Raw genomic sequence first — 25,559 nt, forward strand, 5'->3', positions numbered from 1 at the left:
TCCTTCTCGTTCTTCTTTAACAAGAAACCTAGAAGGTAACCAAATTTGCAAACAAACAACTCTTCAATGCTCCAAGAATATGGAGCTGTGAAACAAAACTACACTTTCCTTCAGCTCCTGGCTAAGCAAAAAACTGAGATTCAAAAGATGGCAATGCCTTGAGGGAGCCAAAGAGACTCAATACCAATGAGAAAGAAAACTACAAGCCAAAGAGACTCAATACCAATGGGTAAGAAAACTATGGGCATGGCAGTGTGTCTCATAAATGGACAGTTCCCCAAAAGCAGTGTGTGAGCCGGGTTTGGAACATCGTGAGACAGTTGCAAGAACAAAATTGCATGCTACGTTTCAGCATCCCAATGTTTTTGGAAAGCATGCAGTTCCATGCTCGATGGGAAAGGAGAACCCAAGACGGATGACCACTTGGCATAGAAAGCCTTCTTATCAAAGACATATAGGTGGCTTCACAACATTTTCATCCAAAACATTGCCTCCTTAAAAGGCTAACCTTATATGTACACCTTAAATAGATGACTGCAATCTTTCTAGTGTACACGTATAACTTATTCATTTTCAGATGGGCTTCGGTGTGCATGATTCTTAAGGCTCCTCTCTTTGTAGTGTAAGGCACCTACTTATGTAGGCAATGATCCTTTATATTGTGCTCCCCATCCGTTAAGATGCCTACTTACGAGAGCGATGCTGGTCCTTTCTATTGTGCTCGACATCCATACTAACCTGTCGTAGCAATTTTTGAAACTCGGGTAGACTTATTCTCCCATCTTTGTCTGTGTCGGCTTCATCCAATAAGCTATCAATAGAACCTTTCAACCCCGTATACTGCAACCACCGACCAGAAGTCATGCGTGTTAGATCATCACTTGCTATATGTTTCAAAACAACATAGAGGCTAAAAGATTATAAAGTCAACACAGGTGCCAAATAAAGCATTATTGATGGACCACAAAGCCGGAAACCCAAGGGGGCTGTAGATGTATACAGAGGAGCAAAAGAAAGGAGCCATATCGTTTCACCCTCTCTCTGGTTCCAATCTCCTCTTTTTTCATTAAGAACATGAAATTAAGCAAACCATGTTAAAGAATGCTTTAGAGTAGCCTCCAATTGATAAAAGCCCCTAATCTTTTCCTTGTTGCTAAGCAGCCAGATGCAGGTGAAGGTGATGGATAACGAGGGGCTATGGTATGAATGTGCCGGCACAAGAGCAGCTGTTGCCAGCTGCACACTCACTACAAGAAGACCATCATGGACTATCAACGCAGGAAGAGGGTGACTTCGCATAGGTAGTAACTATCCCAAAACCACCTCCAAAACTCTTATCTACATGGCTCCTCTGGGTGGAAATAGAAGTCACTACAATTCACCCTCCCCCTATACATAAGGATACCCAAATAAAGTGAAGAGGGGTGCCTTTCACATGTACATGCCACTTCTCAAGGGTTTGTTGCCCCCATCTCACTGACATGAAAGACATCCATCAAATGCATGTGGGTCTGCTAAGCTAGAGAAAACCTAGATTTGGCAAGAATCAAAAGGAACTAACGTGAGCCCTGCAGAGGAAGAATGGTGATTCATGAACTGGGAGTATGGGTACTTAAACACTACAACAATGACTCCAAAACAAGAACACATTTCATCAAGATTGTTCCACTAGCACGTAAAGACGACATATACTCACCACACTCAATTCATCAGGAGTGATATACCCATCCTTGTCCGTATCAAACTTTTCAAATGCTGCACGAGTACGTCGATTCCACTTCTCAACATCAAGCTCTTCCAGCTGATGGACATGCAATGCTGCAGCCACAAACTCTTCAAAGTCCACAAGCCCATCTCTATTGCTGTCCATCTGCTACAAAGCAGCAATTAATGAGATGACTCCATGAATGAAAACTCGTATTTCAGTATAATTCCAACTTTGCAATTTGATTGGTGTGAAAAGACCGTACCGCCTGTAAAATCTCCAAAACTTTTGATTCCTTTAAATTCCAAGGTTGATCTTTTGCCAGAGCCTAAACACATGCAGACACTTTTAAAAAGTGAAGTACCACTCTATGTAAAAGTGTATAGTACTTGTGATAACAGTATGATTAAATGCAGTAAAACAAAGAATAGCAAGGATTCACAAAAGTTTATGACCATAGCCACTAAACACACCAATATAGACTATTTAAGCACAGCACAACACTGCTCTTATTCGCTTTCCAGAGCTGGAGCTCCCCATGTAGCAGCCCTCCCTAAAGAGCGCCCCCCCCACCCCCCCCTCTCCTAAGCTTCCCCACTCCCCGCCTTTACTCTTCTACCTCCTATGCTTCCCCTCCTGCTCCCTCACCTTCTCCATACCACCCTCTTCCATGTTCATGTCTGCTCGTGTTTTCTCGTTGTTCGGCTTTTCTTGAAAGTAGCCCTTGGTCCCCCACTGCCCCTCTTGGAGGACCCCATGGCAGCCATTCAATTATCCCCAACCCAAGCCACCCTCAAATGTCCATTCTTGGAAGGGGACATCTGGAATGGGCCTTCCCTTCCCCTTTTGAATTCTTTATTGACCAACAATAATTTAAATCTATACAAGCCTCTGGCCTGTCCTTTTCCACAAAAATTGTTGGAAAAGCATTTGCTCAATGCTTCACCCTTATGTTGTTTCTGCAGGTGACGAATGTGCTCTATTTTGTAAGGCCCCGTTTATAAGGAGTAGTCATTGTGGTGGTGAGCACCCGGGCACTCAACAGTTCCCAATTTAGACACAAGGTGGTGGCCAAGTGTGGCCAAATGGTTAGGAGACCCCCTGGGCACTATATATTTAGATGAGTTTGGCAACCTTAGTTCATCATCAAGTTCATTGTGTTCAAGCACTCTTGTAAGCAAGACATCCTCCTTCCAAAGTCTACTCAAATCTCCTTACCCGGAGCACACGGCGGACGCAATGAGTTTGTAATAAAAGTTGCAAGAATATTGTTTACTCTCCACTTCTTTCTTCAATTCAGTGCTTTGTATTGTGTTGATCTTGCTTCCGCTATCATGTATTATTACATGGTATCAGAGCAGGGGCTCTAGGGAAAGCTTGTTTTGGCAATTTGATATTTCAAGGGAGATTTGGAGAGAGGACCCAACCTGCAAATAACGCAGCCACTCATGCCCGCCCTCCACCTTTTGCGGATGGGAAGTTGGATGGGACAACTTACACTCTCTGGAAGTTCAAGATTAGGTCTTTTCTTGATTCTTATGAGTTGTGGGAAACCGCAACAAGAGCTGATGCAAAGCCGGTTCCTCCTCCGGACCCAGCAAATCCACTACAGACCATACCACCAGATCCTTCTCTTGCTTTAGCATGGAGGCGAAGCAACGCAGACATAGTTGTCAAGTACAAGCAAGCTATGGCATGGGAGATTTGGACACCTAATCTTTGTAGTCTTAAAAGAGATACAAAGGTATGGGATTGTGGCACATCTACAAGTATTTTCAGAGATGTCAAATGTGTGTGAAGCTTGTATGATGAACACGCAACATCGATATGCATTTCCACAAGAAAGTAAGAATCGTGTGAAGGCTAAAACAAGCCTTCGTAAGGACTGTGGCCTTCATAAGGGCTGCAGCCTTCGTAAGGGCTGTGGCATGAGTACTTAGCTTATCTTCAAGAAAACAACAAATTCACGCGTAAAACCTTGAGAAAATATGAAAATAAATAAAAGAAAGAGTAGAGAGAGAAGACACCACACTAGGGGTCGGAATAGCCTTCGGCCGACCCCCCCTCCAAGTTATATTAGATAAAGCCTCTTGAGGAAGTCTTTACGAGTTAGAGAGCTCTCAACTTTTTCCATATCTCAACAATCAAAGAATAGCTGAATTTACAATTCTTGTCCAATAGCACTTGAAAAGTGTTTTAAAACTCACTTATAGCCCCAAAAAACATCTTTTTATTAATCAAAGCTCTTTTCTTTTTAGTATACTTAAAAAGATTTAATCTTTTGCTTTCCAAAAACTAGTCGCATCATTCCAAGCCTGTAAGGTGGCCCTAGGTTGCTATCCTACCACGTGACACTGCCACCTCACATTTTTTCCCAAAACTTTGTTTTTGTTTTTTTTGTGTTGTGCTACGTTTTTGCATATCAACAACCTGTATTTTGATGATTTGGTGACATTTCTCCCAATTATTAAACAAATTGTCCTCTATTCTCTGTTTTTTCTTACTCTGGGCCTAGCTCTTCTCTCTCTGGCTATTGATACATGGTTCTTCATGCGAAATGTCCTCCTCTTCTCTTGTGCTAAATAGTGTCCAAATTAGTCATAGTTTCTTTGACCATGTGGGTTCTTGGGTTTGCTTTCCACTTTTGGTGGCTTGGTCCTCTTCTTGGAGGTGAGTGCTTCCCATTGCTTGAGGAAAAAGCAAAAAGCACGTGTAAAGATCGTTATACATCGTAGGAGAGAGATATATCCTTCGCTCTGATACCACTAAAACAGGCCTTCGTAAGGGTTGTGGCATGGGTACTTAGCTTATCTTCAAAAAAACAACAAATTCACACGTAAAACCTTGAGAAAACCTAAGAATAAACAAAAGAGAGAGAGTATAGAGAGAAGACACCACACTAGGGGTTGGAATAGCCTTGGGCCACCCCCTCTCCCCCCTCTTCAAGTTATATTAGATAAAACCTTCTTTCTTGCCTTTGGCAATGACTCTACATCCATTTTTGAAATCCTCAACGAAGTAACCATGCTCGTTGAATACATATAAGTACACAAATAGTGGTACATGCACACACACATGAGACTCTGAATACCCAACAAACCCCCCTTTGGAGTGAAGCTGAAAGTGTGATGAGGAACTTTCACTAGGAAGGAATACACATGCTCTAAATTTGATCCGAGAACTTAGCATATTCTATGGATGTTAATGAATTAAGTGTGTTTGAAAGCAACGAATTAAAGAAGATACTTGATTTGTTTCAAGATGTATTTTAAGGCAATTGTGAGGTGTCTGACTTGATCCTCAAGAGTATGACTATATATCAAAATATCATCCAAGAACACCACCACAAATTTTCCCAAATGTTCACGAAAAAGATCGTTCATCATTTGCTGGAAAGTGGCTGGAGCATTGGTTAACCCAAAAGGTAATACGAGAAACTCGTAATGGCCATACCTAGTCCGAAAGGCGGTTCCGGTCAATCAGGTCATCTGATCTAGGGAGAGGATAACGGTTCTTAATGGTAAGCTTGTTCAATCTCTTGTAATCTCTACACATTCTCCAGGTGTTGTCCTTCTTTCTCCTAAGCAACACAGGTGCACCCCAAGGTGATTTACTTGGACGGATCTGACCCATCCTCAAATAATCTTCGAGTTGTTTAGCCAACTCATCTTCTTGGCGAACAACCATTCCAACACCCCCGAGGAGTTATATATATATAGTAATAGATAGATATAATATATATAGTGAAAATTGAGAGAGAGAGAGAGAGAGAGAGAGAGACTAGAGTGTGTATGTATAAGCCTTGAGGGAGAGAGGGAGAGAGAGTGTGTGTATGAGAGAGGGAGAAAGAAAGAAAGAAAGAAAGAAAGATATATTAAGCGTCTACTAAAGACCCAATGGGCCTATGAGACCAAAGTGCTACAATAATGTCCATGGCATATCTCATCATGGAATGGAAAATAAAACAGAATGAAAACATAAATATAGCTATCTCACTGGGGTGATACAAAACTGTCCATGGAAACTCGTCATGGAATACTAAGAACATAAAAACATGGGAGCAACATCAGCTCCGAGTAGATGGTATACCACTCTCCAAAATGTCAAGCATGGGGTTGACGAGTATGGCCGCGAGGTCTCCCTCAGCTATGTCGCGTGGAAAGGTAGCTCGATGGCGGTGGAGCATGTCCCGGATCTAGAGCTAATGAGGTGATCGTGGCCACGGGGGGGGGGGGGGGGTCGAGGGCATCGGGCACGCTAGAGTGCAGAGGCTCAGTCTGAGGTAACTCCTTTTGGGTGAGGTAGGTCCAGAGCAGCTCGTGGAGGATCCACAAGATCCACTATGTCGGTGTCCTCCACCTCCTGGGTCCGAAAGAAACTGGTGATGGTTGGCTGCCGAGGGAAGGGACGGGGTGGCTGGGGCATGTGTCTCAAGAAGGTGTCCCTGTGTCTGCGGAGCTCAAGCAAGAAGAGGCCCAGGCAATGCTAGTCCTGGAAGTCAATGATCCTGGAGAGTGGACCGAATCCCTCACGAAATAGACAGTGAAACCTCCCGTGGATCTCATAGTATGAGAGAGTGTGTGTGTTAAAGAAAGAAAGTTGTATTAAACGTCTGCAAAATGACCTATGAGACCAAAATAGTCCATCCTCATCATCTGGATACATCATCAAGATTCAAGGGTACAAAGTAAAATGAAATGAACCGGTAGAGTATAGAGAGAGCTCCAAGAGTGGGTATAAAAACATCATCATCCTAGTGTGTTTGAACTTTGAACTTTGAACTTTGGGTCTTGAGAAAGGCTTAAGGGAGGGAGGGAGAGAATGAGGGAGAGAGAGTGTGTGTGAGGGGCTGCCTTGGGCCCTTACAGCCGCCGTCCAAAGACTCAAACCAACGGCAATCCCCAACCCCCTCCTTGAATGGGTCTATCTACTACATGCTGATTGTAGATGACTATTCGAGATACATGTGGGTGTATTTCCTTAGCATAAATCAGATGCCTTCCAATACTTTACCACGTGGATTCGATTAGTCACTAACCAAATGGGCGTCTCGATTGGGATTGCTCACAGTGACAATGGTGGTTTGTTTATCTCCCATCAATTTGCCGAGTTCTTGCAAGAGCAGGGCATTCAATGCCAGCTCACCTCCACCAACTCCCCCTCACAAAATGGAGTGGTCGAGCACAAGAACATAACCGTTATGGATATGGCACGCTCCAGGCTCTTTGCAGCAAAGCTGCCTAAATGCCTTTTGATTAGAATCGATCAACACTGCGGTGTACCTTCAAAACCATTGCCCCACGGTCGCTGTCCCTCAGGACCCTGTTTGAGGCATTTTATGGAGAAAAACCAATTGTTTTCCATCTCAGTGTCTTTGGGTGTTGTACTTACACACACATTCACACGAGGGGCAAGCTTGAGCCAAGGAGTAAGTTGGGCTACTCTTCTGAATCAAATGCTGACAAAGTCTTTGTTCGTCGAGACATTGTCTTTAAGGAGCGAGACTTACTTCGATTTCCGCTGCCCATGCCACCCAATCAAGATTCTCTGGCTGTGCCAAATGAACCCAATCAATCGACTATTACTCTGGAGCCTTCCTCCTCCCGACAACCACCCAAGGACCCTTTACCCCACTGGTACCAACATACCATGTGGGATTCAGGCATGCTTCCTTGCGATACCCCTTGGAGGGTCCTCGTCGGTCCAGTAGACTCACTCCTCGTGCCTCATTTGCCTCTGTTTTTTTAGTCAACTATGTGGCGCATGATGAGCCAAATCGTGGAAAGAGGCAATCAAACAACCAACCTGGAAACAAGGTATGGAGCAAGAACTTGAAAGCATTGACCATAATGGCACATGGTCCCTTGTGGATCGTCGTCGTCATAAGGTCATTGGAACCAAATGGATCTTTCGCACCAAATTTAAAGCCGATGGTACCTTGGACAAGTACAAAGCCCAGCTTGTAGTGCAAGGCTTTCACCAAAAACAAGGCATTGGCTTCGATGACACCTTCGCACCTACAACTCGAATGACAACAATCCGTCTCTTACTCAATCTGGTGGTGTGTCAATCTGGTTACACACCACAAATGGCCAATCTACCAGATGGATGTCAAGAGTGCCTTCCTAAATGATATTCACGAGGAGGAAGTCTATGTTGACCAACCTCTAGGCTTCCCTAAGGACAAAGTTTTCCGCCTGCATAAAGCTCTCTACGCGCTTAAGCAAGCCGCCCAGCGTGGTACCATTGCATCGACAAATTTATAAGCAACCAAGGTTTTCAACCATCCCATTGTGATCCTAATATCTACATCCACACAGATCAAGGGATGGTTTGCTACCTAGTGTTGTATGTCGATCATCTAATCATCTCTGGTTCAAATCAAGCCAAAGTGACCGATATCATGGCACAGCGGCACGGCTGAGACGTACTGATCTCCATCTTCTCATATTTCCTTGGCATGGAGGTGGTCCAACATCCTGATGTGTCACAACAAAAGTATTGTCTTCAACTCATTACTTCGTATTTTCTTGATGGTGCTATCCTTGTGGATTCCATGTGCCTACCCCACTGGATCCAACCATCAAACTTTCGAAGGAAGCGGACTCACCACCACAGGAAGAGCAAGCCTACCGCCAAGTGGTTGGGAAACTCATATGGCTCACAAACTTTAAACCCGGCATTTCCTATTGCACATCCATCTTAAGTCAGTATTTGCTCCGAAGGAGCCACACTGGAGTTCAGCGATAAGGTTGTTCGCTATCTAGCGGGTACTTGTATGTTTGGACTTCACTATAGTCGTGGGATCACCCTACATGGTTACACAGACTCCGACTGGGCTGGTGATATCAATTCCCAACGTTCGCATGGTGGTTATTTGTACTCACTTGGATCTGGCCCTTTCTCTTGGTCTAGCAAGAAGCAAGATACCATTGCAAGTTCTTCAACTGAGGCCGAGTTCTGGGCCCTCTATGACGCCACCAATGAGGTTATGTATCTCCGTCAGCTTCTTGAGGAGATGCGCATTCCTATGGACGCCGTTTCTACCACCTTCGTCGACAATCACAATGCGATTGCCCTCACCAACAATCCTATTTTTTCTAACCATACCAAGCATGTTGGTGTCCATTTTCATTTTACCAGTAACACGTGGAGCTTGGTACCATCAAACTCCAGAACATTCCTACAGCCGACAACCATGCCGATATTCTTACAAAATCCGTCAACCGACCCATCCTCGAGCGTCTTCGCGAGCGGATCGGGATCAGTCCTCCATCATCACCCTCGACATCTTGAGGGGGACCATCTATGAGGGCAAAAGGACCAAAGGCCCAAAAGTGTGAGAGATCAGAGCAAATCAACATAGCATGAAATGGATGAATGAGCAAAGACGAGATTGGAGCTGAATCACGGCCGGTGACGAAGGCTCACGTCAAGGACAGCGTGGCAGTGGGCACTCCTTGAGGTGGCCGGTGTCGAAGGCTCGCATCAGTGGATGCGGCGGCACTTCGAGGTAGTAGATGTCTGTAGTGGGCAGCAGAAATGTAGTGGTGCAGGCTCCGGTGACAAGGGTGTTGCGGTACCTAAGGGGTGCCGGGCTGGACGCCTGCCAGAGGACTGCACAGGAGCAAAACGCAGAAGGTATCCACATACAATATGTCTCAGTGTGGGACTCTGATGCAGAAGAAAACAGATGCGTGGGGCAGAGAGGGCTGCTGTCCCGAGCTGTAGCTGAGGGCGGAGAGGGCCGCGATCCTGAGCAAATGGTGGGCTGCTGTCCAGAGGTAGGTGAGAGCAGAGGGGGCCACGATCCCGAGAAGATGGTGGTTGTTGTCCCGAGGTAGGTAGTGAGCAGAGAATGGGCTACAGTCCCGAGGTGTGATGATGAGCAGAGAGGGCTGTTGTCCCGATGTCAAGTGATGATGAGCAGAGAGGGCTACTGTCCCAAGTCGACAGGTGATGATGAGCAGAGAATGGGCTATTGTCCCAAGGTATGCTTGGACTGCAAGAGAAAAGCAGATCTGATGGATGCAAAGAGAGCTGATGTCCCGGGCAAGTGCTGCTGCTGTGGGCAGAGGAAGGAGCCAACGGCAGCAACTGCATATGAACAATGATGATCCAGGCTGCTGCAGAGATAGGCCAGCAGCAGCAGTTGATGTTGATTATGATGTGGTGTTTGTGCTGAATATGAAACGATTGCTTACATATGTGGTTGGGCTGCTGGTCGGCCCTAAGAGGGGCTGTCGGATGATGTCAAAGGTGTAGAGGGTGAGTACGTGTAAACAGGCTGGTCGTTTTCCAATGTAAGACCTTGAACGGGGCTCTCCAATGAGTAAGTCCCATCGTAAGGAGAATCACCTTCTGGTGACAAAGGCTGGTCCTCCAGAATCATAGGTAGACGATCCATGCTGTGTGCTCTCGAGGTCTTCAATCCCTTTGCTCACGATAGCTCTAATACCATGTGAGGGCAAAAGGACAAAAGGACCAGATGTGCGAGAGATCAGAGCAAATCAACCCAGCATGAAATGGATGAATGAGTGTATGTACAATGATGAATGCAATCTTGTACAAGAGGCCCTCTGATGTGAGGTGACTCTGAGTAGTAGACCGTCGAATAAGCAAAGACGAGAAGCACAGTCGTGACAAAGGCTCGCGTCGAGGACAGCGGTGGCACTCCGTGAGGTAGTCAGTGTTGAAGGCTAACGTCGGTGGATGCGGTGACACTCCGAGGTAGTAGATGTCTGTAGTGGGCAGCGGAAAGGAAGTGATGCAAGCTCCAGTGACAAGGGTGCTACCATACTTGAGGGGTGCAGGGCTGGAGTCTGGACGGCTGCCAAAGGACTGCACAGGAGCAAAACGCAGAAGGTATCCCAATACAGTATGTCTCAGTGTGAGATGTGGAGCACAGAGAGCTGCCGTCCCATGCTATAGCTGAGGGCGGAGAGGGTCGCGATCCCGAGCAGATGGTGGGCTGCTGTCCCGAGGCAGGTGAGGGCAGAGAAGGCCACGATCCCGAGCACATGGTGGGCTGTTGTCCTGTGGGATGTAGCATGCACCATCTGTCCTAGGGTGCCACGTGGACATTCTCCTTTATCTAGGACAGAGGATATCTTTTCCTATGGGCCAAGAGCATGTTCTGTCCTAGGGTGCCACGTGGACATTCTCCTTTATCTAGGACAGAGGATATCTTTTCTTATGGGCCAAGAGCATGTTCTGAAACCTAGTCCAAGAGACAAGTCACCAAGCGCCATCTAGATCAATAGGGTTTGTCCTGTCGTGTCCATGGCACAAGTCTAACCCTCTTTGCAAAATGTAATCTTGTACATACCAAACTGGACATTTATTAGACCCATGGTCGGACGTCTAGGAACGCCATGTCGGGTGTTTTTGTCCAAGTCCCAGGAAAATGTTTCATGCCATGTGTGAAAACCATTAAGGTTAATAGTGACTAGCAATGGTCAAAAGTGGGGTGACCAGCCCATGGACACATGGGTGTTGAGGGCAAAAAAGGGCCATGAAAGTATATGCCCATGATACACCTTTTCATGGCCATCTAGAATGGCAACCCTTGCCAACCCTAGCTATCATTGGTGCCTATATATAGGGTAGAAAGAGGGATGCTCTAATCATCTTGTGACAAGTCATAGCCATCCAACCTTGAGGACACAACTCCAAAGCCAAAGGAGAGCCAAGTACCATCAATCAAGGGGCGGCCAGGTCCAGAAGGTGGAAAGCAAGTATATGAAGGCAACAAACGCACACCATTCTACGCCTTCAAGGCGAAAAATGCAGCCATATCTTCGGGCTGACGCAAAAAGCACAGAACCAGCCCTCTTCTCAGAAAAACACAGAGCAGAGAAAAGGGCGCCTTCAACAGTAATATCAGGGCAGCCAGCATCCAGGGGTGTTCAGCCTGTTTGGAGCGCCCAAATCAGGGCATAACAGGCCAGCCAGGATTGCTCTCTACTGGGGGTGTGTAGGTCAGTAAACGCACAGCCATGGTGCGGCAATAATCAGTCCAAATCAGGTCCATAACTCCCCTTCAACTGTCAGTCAATTTCAGTCCCCGTGGGACAGCAAAGTAAGTTAATCCTGTACTCGTTCTCGCAAGCAATAAAGCAAATGCAACCAGAAGGGCTTTTGAGAGGGTGGATTGGGACCCGATTTGGTGTTCACGTGCACTTCTCTCAACCCTAAACTTTGAAATTCAGTTTTCAGCAGGTGTTATGCATCAATTTCTTATCATCAAAACGCTTCCACAAGCAAGTGCATGTTACACGCATGCACACACACAAATCAGGGCATAACAGGCCAGCCAGGATTGCTCTCTACTGTGGGTGTGTAGGTCAGTAAATGCACAGCCATGGTGCGGCAATAATCAGTCCAAATCAGGTCCATAACTCCCCTTCAACTGTCAGTCGATTTCAGTCCCCGTGCGACAGCAAAGTAAGTTAATCTTGTACTCGTTCTCGCAAGCAATAAAGCAAATGCACCTAGAAGGGCTTTTGAGAGGGTGGATTGGGACCCGATCTGGTGTTCACGTGCACTTCTCTCAACCCTAAACTTTGAAATTCAGTTTTCGGCAGGTGTTATGCATCGATTTCTTATCATTAAAACGCTTCCACAAGCAAGTGCATGTTACACACATGCACACGCACACACACACATGTTGTACCCTCTACTTCCTTGGAAGGATGTTATCCGCTTGTGAGTGGATGACACTATGCTTCTCTCGTCCACCACATGAATGTGCATGAGATGGGAGAAGCTTCGGGTGATCAAACCTGTCTTATTTCCTCCAGTGTGATGGTCCCATTTTTATCCATATCTATGGCATTGAATTGGTCACGCAAATCAGCAATTTCATCATCATTGAGAGTGCTTGCTAGCGCCTGTAGAACATTCAACAAAAGGGAAATTAATATGATTCAGGCCCCCTGTAGAAAAAGTCAGTAAAAAACATTGAAGAAACAAAATCCACACTTGCACCTACACGCACACTCACACGCGCACGAGTGTTGCAAGTTACCTTTAAAGCAATTTGCTTCAATCGACTATACTTAACAAATTTGCGCATATTTGAAAGAACAGAAATGTCCAATGGAATGTCTGTTGCATCACCACCTTCTCTGACCCATGGATGAGCTGCACGATGTTAACATAGAGGTAAGGTTGTTGGATATGTGTAAAATTAATTCTGTGAAAATGTATTATCCTCCCCCCCCCCAAAAAAAAAGACACCATTGCCACCACCTAGCATTTAATTATATTCAACACAAAGAAAGGCGCACATAATGCTTGCGCAGCAGTCATCCTTGCTCGTGGATCCTTGACCAGAAGCTTTTTTACAAAGTCTTTTGCACTGGTGCTTATCGACGGCCAGGGTTTTTCTCGAAAATCAGGCTTCTTTTTCAAAACCTGGGAAGAAAAAAACTCTAATTCAAGAGGTTATAATTAAACAAAAGCACCACACAGACACATTGAAAAATAACCTTGCCTCTTTAAAAATTCCATCCTCTGTCTTATCCCAAAATGGGCGCCTTCCACATAATAATATGTATGTGATAACACCAATACTCCAGGCATCAGACTGTGGCCCTGACTTTCTCCTCAAAACTTCTGGCGCAACATAATATGCACTTCCCACAACATCGAGAAACTTTTTACCTGCCCAAGTGCACAAAAGATACCCACTTTCAGACCATAAGTTTTAATTGTCCTTAAGGTATAAAAACCACATTGTTCCATTGAACATATTGTCAGCTAAATTTAACTGGATGGAAGCCATAAAATGTCTAGGCAAGAATCAGCACCCGGCCTAATAAAGTCTGACAAGCCAAAATCCGTGGCCTTCAGAGGCGAGTCTTCAGATCGAGCTTTGAAAAGAAAGTTCTGTGTGCATTATCACTTGCAATTAGAACTGCAAACTTCTGGCAAAAGCCTCACAGTTCACAAGCATGCAGTAGCAGAAAAAGGTTAATTACACAAGAAAGAAGCTTCTAACAAGGGGCCAAGGTAACAACTTGACTCATACTTCAGGCTTTAAGTCCCGGTGCACAATTCCATGTAGATGACAGCGTGCAGCAACATTTAGCATCTGCCTCACAACTTTTGCTGCATCCTTTTCACTGTACCGTTTATCTTTCCTGTAAACTTTATGAGTTAGTGTGAGCTGCCTCATCTTATACTTTTAAACACAAAGCATGTTCTCAACTTGCAAAATAGATCAACAAAAAAATCTCTTTTATAACCCATGCAAAAAGGTCAAAAATTATCAATATTTTGCAGGATAAGGTATGAGAGATTTATAATCAAAAGCTTTCTAATTTTCAGGCTTCTCGTCCGTTTTGCACGTATAAAAGAGACCCCAAGCAGGATTATCACAGTACGACCAGGACGGCAGCCCACAAGCCTGCAGCAGTGTCAAATCTGTTCAGAGTACCGACAGATTCCCTCTGAGGTCACAACTGTACAGACAAAATCTGCTGCTGTCGCTGCTGTATGGGCATGTCTGCTGACTTCATCACAGTTGGTGCACGAAGGCCTAGGCTGAGCAGACAGCATTCGGTACCCAAAGAAAAAAGAAAAGTACTAATAAATTAGCTTTTGCTGCTCGGGTCTGGCTGACTAGGCACCCAGCTATAATATTTATTGACTGCTTATTAAAGAGACCTTAGACTAGCCATCATCATCAAGTCCTCACATTCAAGACTAACCCAAAACGGTCAAAGACCACCACATTTGGTCAAGACTACCATAACTGGTTCACAATCTTGTATAGTACCTTTGTTTGTCAACTTTGAAGCCTTAAAAAGGAAACCCTGTTCCAGCATATCAAGCTGATGCTTCTCTGTTTCCTGCTTTTTCCACTCATTTGATTTTCAGCCAATGCACGTTAAGCCACACTTGTCAAAGTCAAGCAAGAGTGGACTTAAAACAACCGTCTCCAGTGACTTGCCCGTTCCATTGATGCAATCTGCCTTTTCTTTCTTTAACCAATCAATACAAATCACATGAAACCAAAATCACAACCAAGATATATAGATCGTAACAAATTCCTCACTCCATCACGTCCATGCATGCTCCATTTGTTCGCCGCTTGTCACTTCATAGATCAGTACCTCAAAGGCTTGAAAACACATCACATGCATGCACCTAAATCTATAATGGGCATCCCTAAGCCTCAGTTTCAGCAAGGGCCTCTGTCCCTTTATCAATCAGGCTTAAAATATCTAGCAATTAGCTAACCCTAGCCTTAATGGCTCATAGTTCTCCAGTCGACATGACAAACATACGCATTTGGCAATGATACATGTGTTGTATTTGCAACACTCCCTCTCTTCAATTGTGTATTGGTTAAATTATGCTGTAGCATGTTAGCTATCACATAGCAATTTGAGCACATGAACTGTGCACACAATTTAGATGTTTAACGTAAAGCATGAATATGAACTCATGACTTTTTGAAAAATGCATCACTTTTTACATAACTTTTAGAGGGAGGCAGAAGAAACACCCAAATGGATGAAGTTGGATTAAAGAAAACATCATTTTTAGCAACCAAATCCACCCAGTTCACTAGGCGAGAGTGAGAGAGGACAGCATTTCCACTATTAGGACAACTGTGGTGCTTCTGATAAATTGAAAAAACAGCTTAGAGTATGCAATTTGCCTGTTTTAGCTAACATGTCCTTACTATCTCTAATCTCTGATCTCTCCCCTCACATACATATTAGTTGACAAGATTTCAGCAAAATGACCAAAAAAAACTGCTCCTTCATTACTTTGAGGAAATGAACTAACTTGGAAAGTATTCTGTCGAGAAGCTCCCCACCTTCACATAGCCTGCACAACATTGGAGCAGTAAAAAACATGTCTGGGACCTACTTCTATTCACCCCTCGACAACCATACTTGTTTACCCACCAAAAGATTCCTGGGGAGTTCCGTGACAGTTATGTAATTTCAAAGGTGTGATGCATAGGTTCTAAAGCTTCACTTGATTCAACTTACTCCATGACTATATAAACGGAATCATCATCCTCGAAGGCCTCGTGAAATTGCACCACATTTTCATGGCCTGATAGAGCACGCATAATCTTCACTTCCCTTTTCACATCTTCAACGGCAATAGGAAGAAGCATCTGCTAGTAATAGTGGTACCAAAATGAGAAGAAACTCACGCAATTGAGCGAATTCAAAACCCAAACAATTATAAGTTGAAAGTGAAGAAGACAATGACGTGATAGCTCGCTGCTCAAGTGATAAAGGTGTTTGTCTAGGACCAGGAGGTCCTGGATTCAAAACCCCACAAAAATGCTTTGGCAGCATTGCCTACAGGCCGATGATAAGCACCTACAGGCGACGAAAAACGATAACTATGGCAGGATCTTGGGCCTAAGGCCAGTCGAGCAGGAGAGGGGGGGGGGGGGGGGGGTTGATAATAAATAATTCTTTGAAGTAGTCTATGAAAACAGAACACACAAGCCACTGCATATGCATGGGCACATATACACCATATATGTATATACGTATACATGAGCATGTGCTATGTGCATACACCTGCGTGCAGACATATGTATATCGCACTGCAATGCAGACAATGATTCTTACTCTCAATGATCTTCATGACACCTCTAGTGTGTGCATGGGCACATACACACAAACAAGCAAAATATATGCATGCATGCACACAAACAAACAAGATATGTATGTGTATGTAGCACACAAGCATGGATGCACACATGGGCCCGGACACAGCAGTGCAGACATACCTTCTTCTTCTCGATGACCTTCACAGCAACTTTTTCATCAGTGGGGATTTCTGTTGCAATGTAAGTGTAACCAAACTGGCCATGGCCAAGCAGCTTTCCCTTCTGATATTTTTCCTCAAAATTTGTGGAGTATCCGAACGTGGTAAGCTTGCCCAAGGGGACAGTCCCACTGGACTTTGATTTGGATTTGCTCTTGGACTCCACATTCTTCTTCTTATAAGAACTCGGGTTTTCGCCTTCTTCCCTCTCCTTTTTCTGCTTCTCTCCTCCCTCTGCAGCTTGGGGGCGAGATAGGCAGACTCCCATGGTAGTAAAGCTTTTGCTCTACAGACTACTATACAAGGATTCCTGTCACCCTATGTTGAAACACTAATGCACAGGTATCAATTGAAAACCTCAAGACAAAACTGCCCTAATGTATGTCTGGTGACGTCCAAATGTTCAAACCCTAATGCTGAAAACGTCGTGCACAGAGATGATCTGAAAGCCCTAACATAAAATTGCCCTCCTCAGCATGCACTGATGTGGGTCAGATGGCATCCAATAGTCCAATCCGAATGATGCACATATCAACTGAAACCCTGGAACAAAACCGCCCTCTGCAGTAGTCTTCAAAACCCTAGTGTAAGAAACTGAAAACCCTACCACAAAGCTGCCCTCTCGTACATGGACGGATGCACAGTTTGGAAAGCTTGCCCCTGTTCAACAAAGTGCCCCTTCTCCGGGAAATTGAACCCTAACGCTCAGAAGAAATCTGCACTCAGACATCAATGGAAACAAATGCTCCAGAGCTGAATGTTGTCAAGCAATGGCACAATTTTTCGAGAGAAATGATACCATTGAGATCAGATGAAACCCTAAAGAGATTCAGATTGGATTTAATTTCTGTAATTTACCGGTAGCAGAAGGAATGAGGGCGATAGATCGACAGATCGATTGATCGACCGAGAAAGATTAGAGAGCAGGTATGAGGGGTGGGTGAGTTGATTAAGGACAGAACGCCATAGCTAGTGAGCTTCCACCTTTAACCAGGAGCTTGCAAAGGGTAGACGACGAAGTGGAATCCACGCTTCCTAAATTAATTGATTTTCAATTTTTACTTTTATTTTGAATATTATTAGACCATATAGCTTCTCAACTTCCCTGACACGTGTCAATATTTAATGAGGTTCTTCCCACGTGTCACCGTCCTATTCCTTTTCATACTTTTATACCAATCATCTAAAAAATAACGACAACCCTTGAAAACAGCCGGCTTTCTTAATTTTAGCTTAGTAAAAAAATGGAGTAAATGCAACGTTTTTTTGCACTAGATGTCATCGAGATGATGGGTTGCACAACCATACGTTATGGGCCCCATACGCGTCGCATGCTAACCTTCCATTAGAGTATTTTTCACAGCTGAGATTCCATAGATTTAAAGCATTTAAATTAGGGTTTGAATTTATACATCCCAATAAAAGACATACCTCTCTATTGAAACCATTAATTTATACGGCTTCACATAACAAAAATTTTGGCCTTTCACATAAGAAACCCATTCAAATATAGACTTGTATACCTCATACGTGACACTCTCCTTAATAATCATTAGCTTCCTCCAATGTTTCATAAACTTTTTTGAGTGACACCTTCAAGTGTTAAATAAGGAAATTGTAGTTTTGAACAAGCATTTTCTTTATACTTTTGCCTAGTTTTAATTATTTTGTAAAATTTGAAGGAGGATTTTTTCCTTCCTTAATTAACTTAAGACATTTTCAACAAGCATTTACTTTATATGTTTAACCAATTCTAACTATTTTTGTAGCATTTGAAGGAGTCTTTTTTCCTTCCTTTGTTAACTTGAGACAGATCTTTCAAACATTAAGTCTGCTCGAGGATGAAGTGGACCCATCCATCCCCACACCATGGCTTCATCTATTTTTTGCTTATTGATTAATCAAGCTTGGCAATTTCTACTTGATTAATCCAAGAGTTCTTGTAAAACCCCTACAAGACCTTAGGGAAATGAGATTGAAGTTGACAACCTTAAGTTATGCAGGTACACTCTCTCTCTCTCTCTCTCTCTCTCTCTCTCTCTCTCTCTCTCTCTCTCTCTCTCTCTCTCTCACACACACACACACACACACACTTTGCTTAAATCCATAAACTAGATATCCCTTTTCTTTTGATGCACCTTTTCATACAAGTATATGATTTTATTCCATGCAGCAAGGTGTGGGATCACAATAAGATTTTTCCTATTTTAGAGTAGAATTATGAAAACTATAACAATTCTTTTTCTTATCAGGTGAAGCAATTTTTATAGTGATGTATGCTTACACTCCATAACAAAGCTCAAGAGTATGTTTACACTCCATGCTTACAATTTTTTGTAGTGATGTATGCTTACACTCCATACTTACAATTTTTTGTAGTGATGTATGCTTACACTCCACGCTTACAATTTTTGTAGTGATGTATGCTTACACGCCAATGCAAATCTCAAGAGTAAAGCTTAATAGTTGTCACTTTTTTCCCTCATTATGAGTAATGTTTTTTCCTAGTCCTCATAGGGTCATGAAAGTAGGAGAAAACCTTGATTTGCATTTCATGTTGCCACATCACTCCATATGTACCCTATTAACCTATCAATGTGTTTGTAAGCTTCTCGTACAACAGTTTGAGACCATATTAGGGTACTAGAGCCAATTCAAGAATGTCTTTCTCTAGTACATAAATTTAAGAAAGAAGTAATCTCATGCTTTTCTAAAGCTCGTTAACCTTAAAAACTATAGTAGAAATTCTTTTCAAAGTTTAGGTTCGAACATAGAAATTCTTTTCAAAGTTTAGGTTCGAACATAGATTTTTAAAGATGTGTTATTTTGTACTTGACTTTATAGTTAGTTTTATTGAAGCATGTACTTCAAGACTTGGTCAATTCTGCATGTTTAATATCTCTCGGCACTTGTGGCCCTATATATCTTAAATTATTTATTTGTCTATTCTTCACTACTAAACCGCATACAAGTGTCCTTATATATCTTAAATTATCTGTTCATTCTTTGCTACTAAATGTCATAGTCTTATTTTGTACAAAATGTCATAGTTTTATTAAAGCATGTACTTTAAGACTTGGTCAATTCTACATGATACTAATAGTTAAATATCTCTTGACACAAATGACATTTTATATCTTAAATTATATATTGTTTCATTCTTTACTCCTAAATGACATATTTTATTTTAGACAAAATACAATTTCTCAATATTAAGTTATTGGATTTTTTCAAGATCATATATTTGATTGTATTCTTCAATCCAATTAATAATGTCACTTATAACATTGCTATAAAACATGAGTTACAGAAGAGAATTGTAATTCTTATTATCATTATTCATAAAAATGTATTTCTATTTTGTTTAATTTTCATGATATTTAGAAACCATTTTGAGAATATAAAACATGAATCAATATATAATGTGTAAAGAGATAATTGTAGAAGTTGATAAGAATTTATGAGTTAATTATTGGAAATGTTGAAGTATTAGAGTAAGAACATTGCATTTGTTGCAACACAAGTGCATGCACTTTAGTGTGATCGAGTAAGTGTGTGGGGGGGGGGGGGGTTAGGGTGGTTTTAGGAGGGTGGAGGGAGGGAGCACATGTACGCTAGCATACATGCACGCATAGTATAAATGCACATGGTTGCTTTCTACGTCTTTAATTTATGTCATAGCCAAGCTAGCAAAACCATATATTATAGAAATTATGACATCTCTAAAATAGAAGCCTAATGCATAAATTTCATCGCCATCATAGCCAAGTGATTAGAACACATATGATCTATACAACGATAGTGAAGTGCACAAAATAGGACTTGAACCTCGGGTCTTTCTATAATGGGCTTGATGCTTGAAATCCACATGCATACGTGTACACACACACACACACACACACACACAAGAAGTAGTAGAATAAGAAGAATTGAGAAGTGTGAGATTATTGGAGACTTATTTGTCCTTTTGTTTGACTTGTCAGCCAATTCTTTAAAAAAACTCTCTAAGCCTATAATTGGACAACTATTAGCACGTTTTTTTGGATATCGCAAGTCTTCATTGCTAAATATTTGTTTGATATCAATAGAAACTACCACTTATAAATATTTGATATAAATAAAAACTACCACTTTAAAATATAGAGCATTGTGATAACATTCCAAAATCTAAAAAATGTATTGTGTCAAGGATCAAGCTTTTGAGAATGGTAAAATAAAATTCACAAATTGGTGGATTTAAGGAATGCCATTTTTTAAAGGGTTGTATAGACTAAAGATGGCATTGTTTCTATATTAACAGCTACTATATATGCCTTTTGTGACATGCAAGCATAAAATAAAGTTAATGAGATCATCTCACAATGAAATGGTGTGTTTAAGGTGTTTTGGACCAGAGCTATATTTATTTGAGTAACTATCTTTGCCTAGGAAACTCTTTAAAATGTCGCATGAAAAATGGCATGTTTAAGGTGTATTGGACCAAAGCTTTATTTATTTAAGTAGCTATCTTTTACTAAGAAACCCTTTAAAATGTCTCATGAAAAAAATATTGTTGTATTATTATTATTTTTCTCCACACCAAATTCTTTAAAGATGATAATAGCTTTATTTCACAATCTAGTTTGTCATCTTGAAGGTGATGAACGTGAACACTAAAAAACTTGAACCATGTACAAGAAAGATGAGATAATGGATTGCGATTTAACCCTTTATGTGTATAAATACTCTCATTAATCTAGTTTGTCAACTTGAAGGTGAATAGCTTTATTCCACAATCTTGTTAGTGTTCACCTTAAAGGTGAACACTAAAAACTTGAACCATGTACAAGAAGGGTGAGATAGTGGATCGTGATTTAACCCTTAAATGCATGTATATGCACAGATATTATCGTTGTAAATTGTTTTATATAGGAATCACACCATTATGTCTCTTTTTTGTCTTTAAGAAAGAAACATATATTTGAAAATCTTAGAAAGCAAGTCCCTAAATTGTTTTCTTGTAAAGTAACATATATCTAACTTGCTTGCATGTTTTTGTGTTTTTCTCCCTTAAGTTTAGCACTTCAAATATCTCACAAACTTGATGCTTTGTTGCTTATCCACTTCCCATCAATAAAAATACCTACTTGGCTATTTTTAATGCTTATCTAAACATTTGTATTGTGTGAATAGATCTCAAAAGGTATCTTCAATTCATGAATGTGGGTAATAATGTTATTTTCCTAAAAGACAAGCTGCCTTTATGATTGGTGCCCCTCCAATAGTTTAAAGACCATTGGCTATGGGAATCTTCACTACACAAGTAGAGTAAACATAAGCATTACTTCGACCAACAATAATTGGCACTTGGGATCTTTATCCTATTAGTAATCTCCTAGTACCATGCAAGTTGCTTTCCTTTAGCTCCAATCTACACCCCTTCCAAAAGGAACAATATTAAAATATTCATACCTCCAAAATAAAAAAATGAATCAAAATAGTATCCATCTTAAATATTTTTGTAAAAGTACTAAAGCTTCGCATATTCAAACCACTTTGTGAAAGGGGCCAAACTAAATGTATTCAAATATCCATAATATAAAACTTACAAGTTGGTATAACCTTACCATGTGAAAATCGATAATACCATCAATTGAACCAATACGTTGTCAGCAGGCAACGTGCATAAACAGATGTACAGAGAAAAGCATAGTTTTTTGCCTTTTTTGCCAGACAGTCGCTTGCAGTAGCAATGTGTCGCTTGTGGGCTCCAACGTTCAGCCTAAGCTTAGGGCTTTTGAAGCCTTATTTATTTCCTTCCTTTTGAATCACATTGCAAGGAAAATGATACCCCGTAGCTCTTGCAAGATGAAGATAAGCAGACAGTGGTGTAGAGAGCTTGAGACAGCTTTAATGTTGATGAAGGATAAGTGGCTTAGTCTTGTGCTAATGGTGTGCTAGATGAGTGAGAGGGTGAAAGTAGAAGCATGGCTCTGATACCATGTTGAGAAATCAAGTATGGTTGAGTTTATGATTGATCAAAATATATGTGAATCATGATTAAGCATGTGATTAAGATAATACCAAATGTGATTAAGCTAGAAGTAAGATAATACCAAATGTGATTAAGCTAGAAGTAAGATAATACCGAATGTGATTAAGCTAGAAGTAAGATAATGATAAGTAATTAAGCACAAACCCACATAAGCTCATTGCATCAGAGTTTGATCCACATCCTTTTATAGCTTAGAGGTCTCATCTCACAAGATGTATGCACCCTAGTACCAATCATGTGTCCATAAATGCTCATACTACATGTGCTTCAGCATAACCTTTTGCAACAAGTCTGGCCTTGAATCTATCAATAATCCATCTACCTTTCGCTTGACTTTGAAAATCCACTTAGGACCAATAGCTTTCTTGCCAAGTGGTAGATCCACTAAATCCCAAGTACTATTTATTTTTTGAATGGTACATATTTTATCCTACATGGCTTTCACTCAATTTGGAACTTCTTGAGCCTCTTCAAAAGAGTCAGGTTCATCTACATCATGTAGAGAACTAAGAAATACAAACTCAGCAATATCTGCTAAAGAGAAGTGGTTCGAGCACATATGGTTCTAGTCTCAGCAAAAGAGTATACAATTTTCTATCTTACAAGGTGCTTCCAATCCATGTGGGCATAAGCCTAGATTCTTTGTGATTACTGATCTTTAATCATTTTTTGCATCATCTAATTGATTTGAAGTTGGTGCATCAAATCCTTCAACATTGCCTTGTCATCAAGCTTAGTTTTGCTTTATGTTAGCTCATATGCATATGCCAAACAACCAAAAACATGCATCGTTCAACCTTAGGTTTTTTATTGAACCAAGCCTCATAAGAAGTGACAATTTTCAAAGCTTTAGTGGGGCACCTGTTCAGCACATAGAACCACTTCTATCTAAAACTTATGTGGTAGCTCCTAACCTTAAACCATGCATTTAACCATCTCCATGAGAGTCCTTTTTTGTCTCTAAGCAACACCATTTTTCTATGGTGTATAAGGATTTGCACACTTATGCTTAATGCCTTTTTATGCCAAAAAATCTTTGAATACATTGGACATATATTCCCCCTCTCTATTTGAATGGAGAGTTTGAATTTTTAAGCTAGTTTCATTTTCAACCATAGCAACAAAGTGTTAAAAATGAGAAAATGCCTTTGATTTTTATTTCATAGGGTAAGACTAGTCGTATTTGTTGTATTCATTAATGAATGTAATAAAGTATAAGTTTTCTCCCAAAGAATTAGTCCTTATTGTATACACACATCATTGTGTATAAGTTGCAATTTGTGATCAGCTCTATCTAGTGCATTTTTTGGGAAAGGTTAGCGAGAAATTTTTCCAAGGATGCATCTTTCACAAATATATTCTAGGGCTAGATCAAGTTGTGGAAGATCCTCTAACATCCCATGCTTTTGCAAAAGCATCAAATCGTCGTAGAGCTGTGGCCACAACTAGGCATCTTTTATTACATTAGTAAAAGTGTCACTTGTTACACATGTTTGATTTGTATAAACCACTGGTAGTTAAAGATCCAGTAAGCAAAATGTGTTTATCTTATTCTCTCTCATAGATAATGCATTTAATATCTATAAATTCAACATTAATAACTCCCTTCCTAGAGCGGGTAGCACAAAAATCACATTCTTTTAAATTCTTGGAAAAAATATATGTATTTTGAGGACAAAGATCCTCACCACTTGCATTAGTGAGAGAACTATCTTACCAATACCTTTGATGGGATAAAAGGCATTGTTGTGACCACTTTGTGCATTCTCCATATGTTTGACTGAACCTCTTTGAAAAGTTATGTGCTTAGAAGCACAATATCAAGAAACCAGCTATCAGAGACAGTTGTACTTAGTTGCAGTGAGACATGTATCCTGGTCAGGATTATAACTACAAATAGTTAGTAGGGAGAAGTCTTGGTGGATAGTGACATTAGTAGAGTCCTCTTTCTTTGAACTCTGATTGTTCAGATGATGCAAAACTGCTAAAACCCTTGTTGGATTCCTTTTTCTTCTTTTCCTTATTTTGAAGTTTGAAGAAATTTTCAATTTCATACTTAGGATTCTTGCAATACTAGTAAGTCACCTTCTTTGGCTATTCAGAATCACCCTCAACCTTAGATGTTTTAATAAGAGAATTTAATTTAGTCTTCTATTGAAATTTCTTGCCCTTTATCTTTGGCTCTGAAGAGCCTGAGATCACTACTACAACTCTCATAAACATTCTTTCAGGATTATTCCTCCAGTAATAATAAGCTAAAAAGCTCATGATAGATAAGAGGGACTAGATTACCTCTCAAAGAAAGACAAAGGTTGCTTGGATAAGATTTAGGCAACAAGTTGAGAGTGATATTAATCATGTCCTTTTTAGGAATGAAATCATTAATATTGAGAAGTTGTTCTTTCAAGTCATATAATTATGTTAAATGTTCATTCATGGACCCCTTTTCTTGCTAAAAGGCAACTTGAAATTTTGCAAGAAAAGGGGTCCATGAATGAACATTTAACATAATTATATGACTTGAAAGAACAACTTCTCAATATTAATGATTTCATTCCTAAAAAGGACATGATTAATATCAAGTTGCCTTTTAAGAAAGGCAATCCTTGCATCATTTTGAGCGTGATACATAATTTTTAGTGTTCCAAGCAAGCATGGATGTTTTACAAGAGAAATTGTGTGGACCAATAGACCTTTTATTTGACAAGGCAGCCAATGCTGCTTGAGCTTGAGCATCATATGAATCCCATATTCTTTGGTCATAGCGATAATTTAAGGAGCTTGATGCTGCATCTATTGGCCCTAATCCCTTTGAGGAGAAATTGAATCCCATCTTCTTTGGTCATATAGCGATAATTTAAGGAGCTTGATGCTGCATCTATTGGCCCTAATCCCTTTGAAGAGAAGCAAGAGAAATTGTGCCAAGGTGGGACTCGCCACCACTGACACGACTCTATAATCCCATGTTGCGACAAGGATATTTCTGACCATAAAACTCTATAGGGAGTA

At 41.2% G+C, this 25,559-nt stretch overlaps 1 protein-coding gene across 1 annotated transcript; it reads right to left on the minus strand.

Annotated features, from left to right (window-relative positions):
- Window positions 1–206: 206 nt before the first annotated feature.
- Window positions 207–17,526, minus strand: LOC147622107 (calcium-dependent protein kinase 28-like). Its single transcript, XM_086823198.1, has 13 exons — window positions 17,375–17,526; window positions 16,479–17,232; window positions 15,718–15,848; window positions 15,509–15,550; window positions 13,740–13,851; window positions 13,519–13,597; window positions 13,203–13,372; window positions 12,997–13,123; window positions 12,735–12,850; window positions 12,490–12,597; window positions 1,971–2,033; window positions 1,697–1,870; window positions 207–840 (listed from the first exon to the last, which is right to left on the minus strand). Exons 2-13 carry the CDS (start codon window positions 16,782–16,784, stop codon window positions 685–687), a joined length of 1,584 nt encoding a protein of 527 aa, XP_086679324.1. The 5' UTR covers window positions 16,785–17,232; window positions 17,375–17,526; the 3' UTR covers window positions 207–684.
- Window positions 17,527–25,559: the final 8,033 nt, after the last annotated feature.

The sequence above is a fragment of the Cibotium barometz genome, chromosome 29 (genome assembly GCF_041138505.1).
Source record: "Cibotium barometz isolate CiBa-2024 chromosome 29, ASM4113850v1, whole genome shotgun sequence".
Taxonomy (NCBI): Eukaryota; Viridiplantae; Streptophyta; class Polypodiopsida; order Cyatheales; family Cibotiaceae; genus Cibotium; species Cibotium barometz.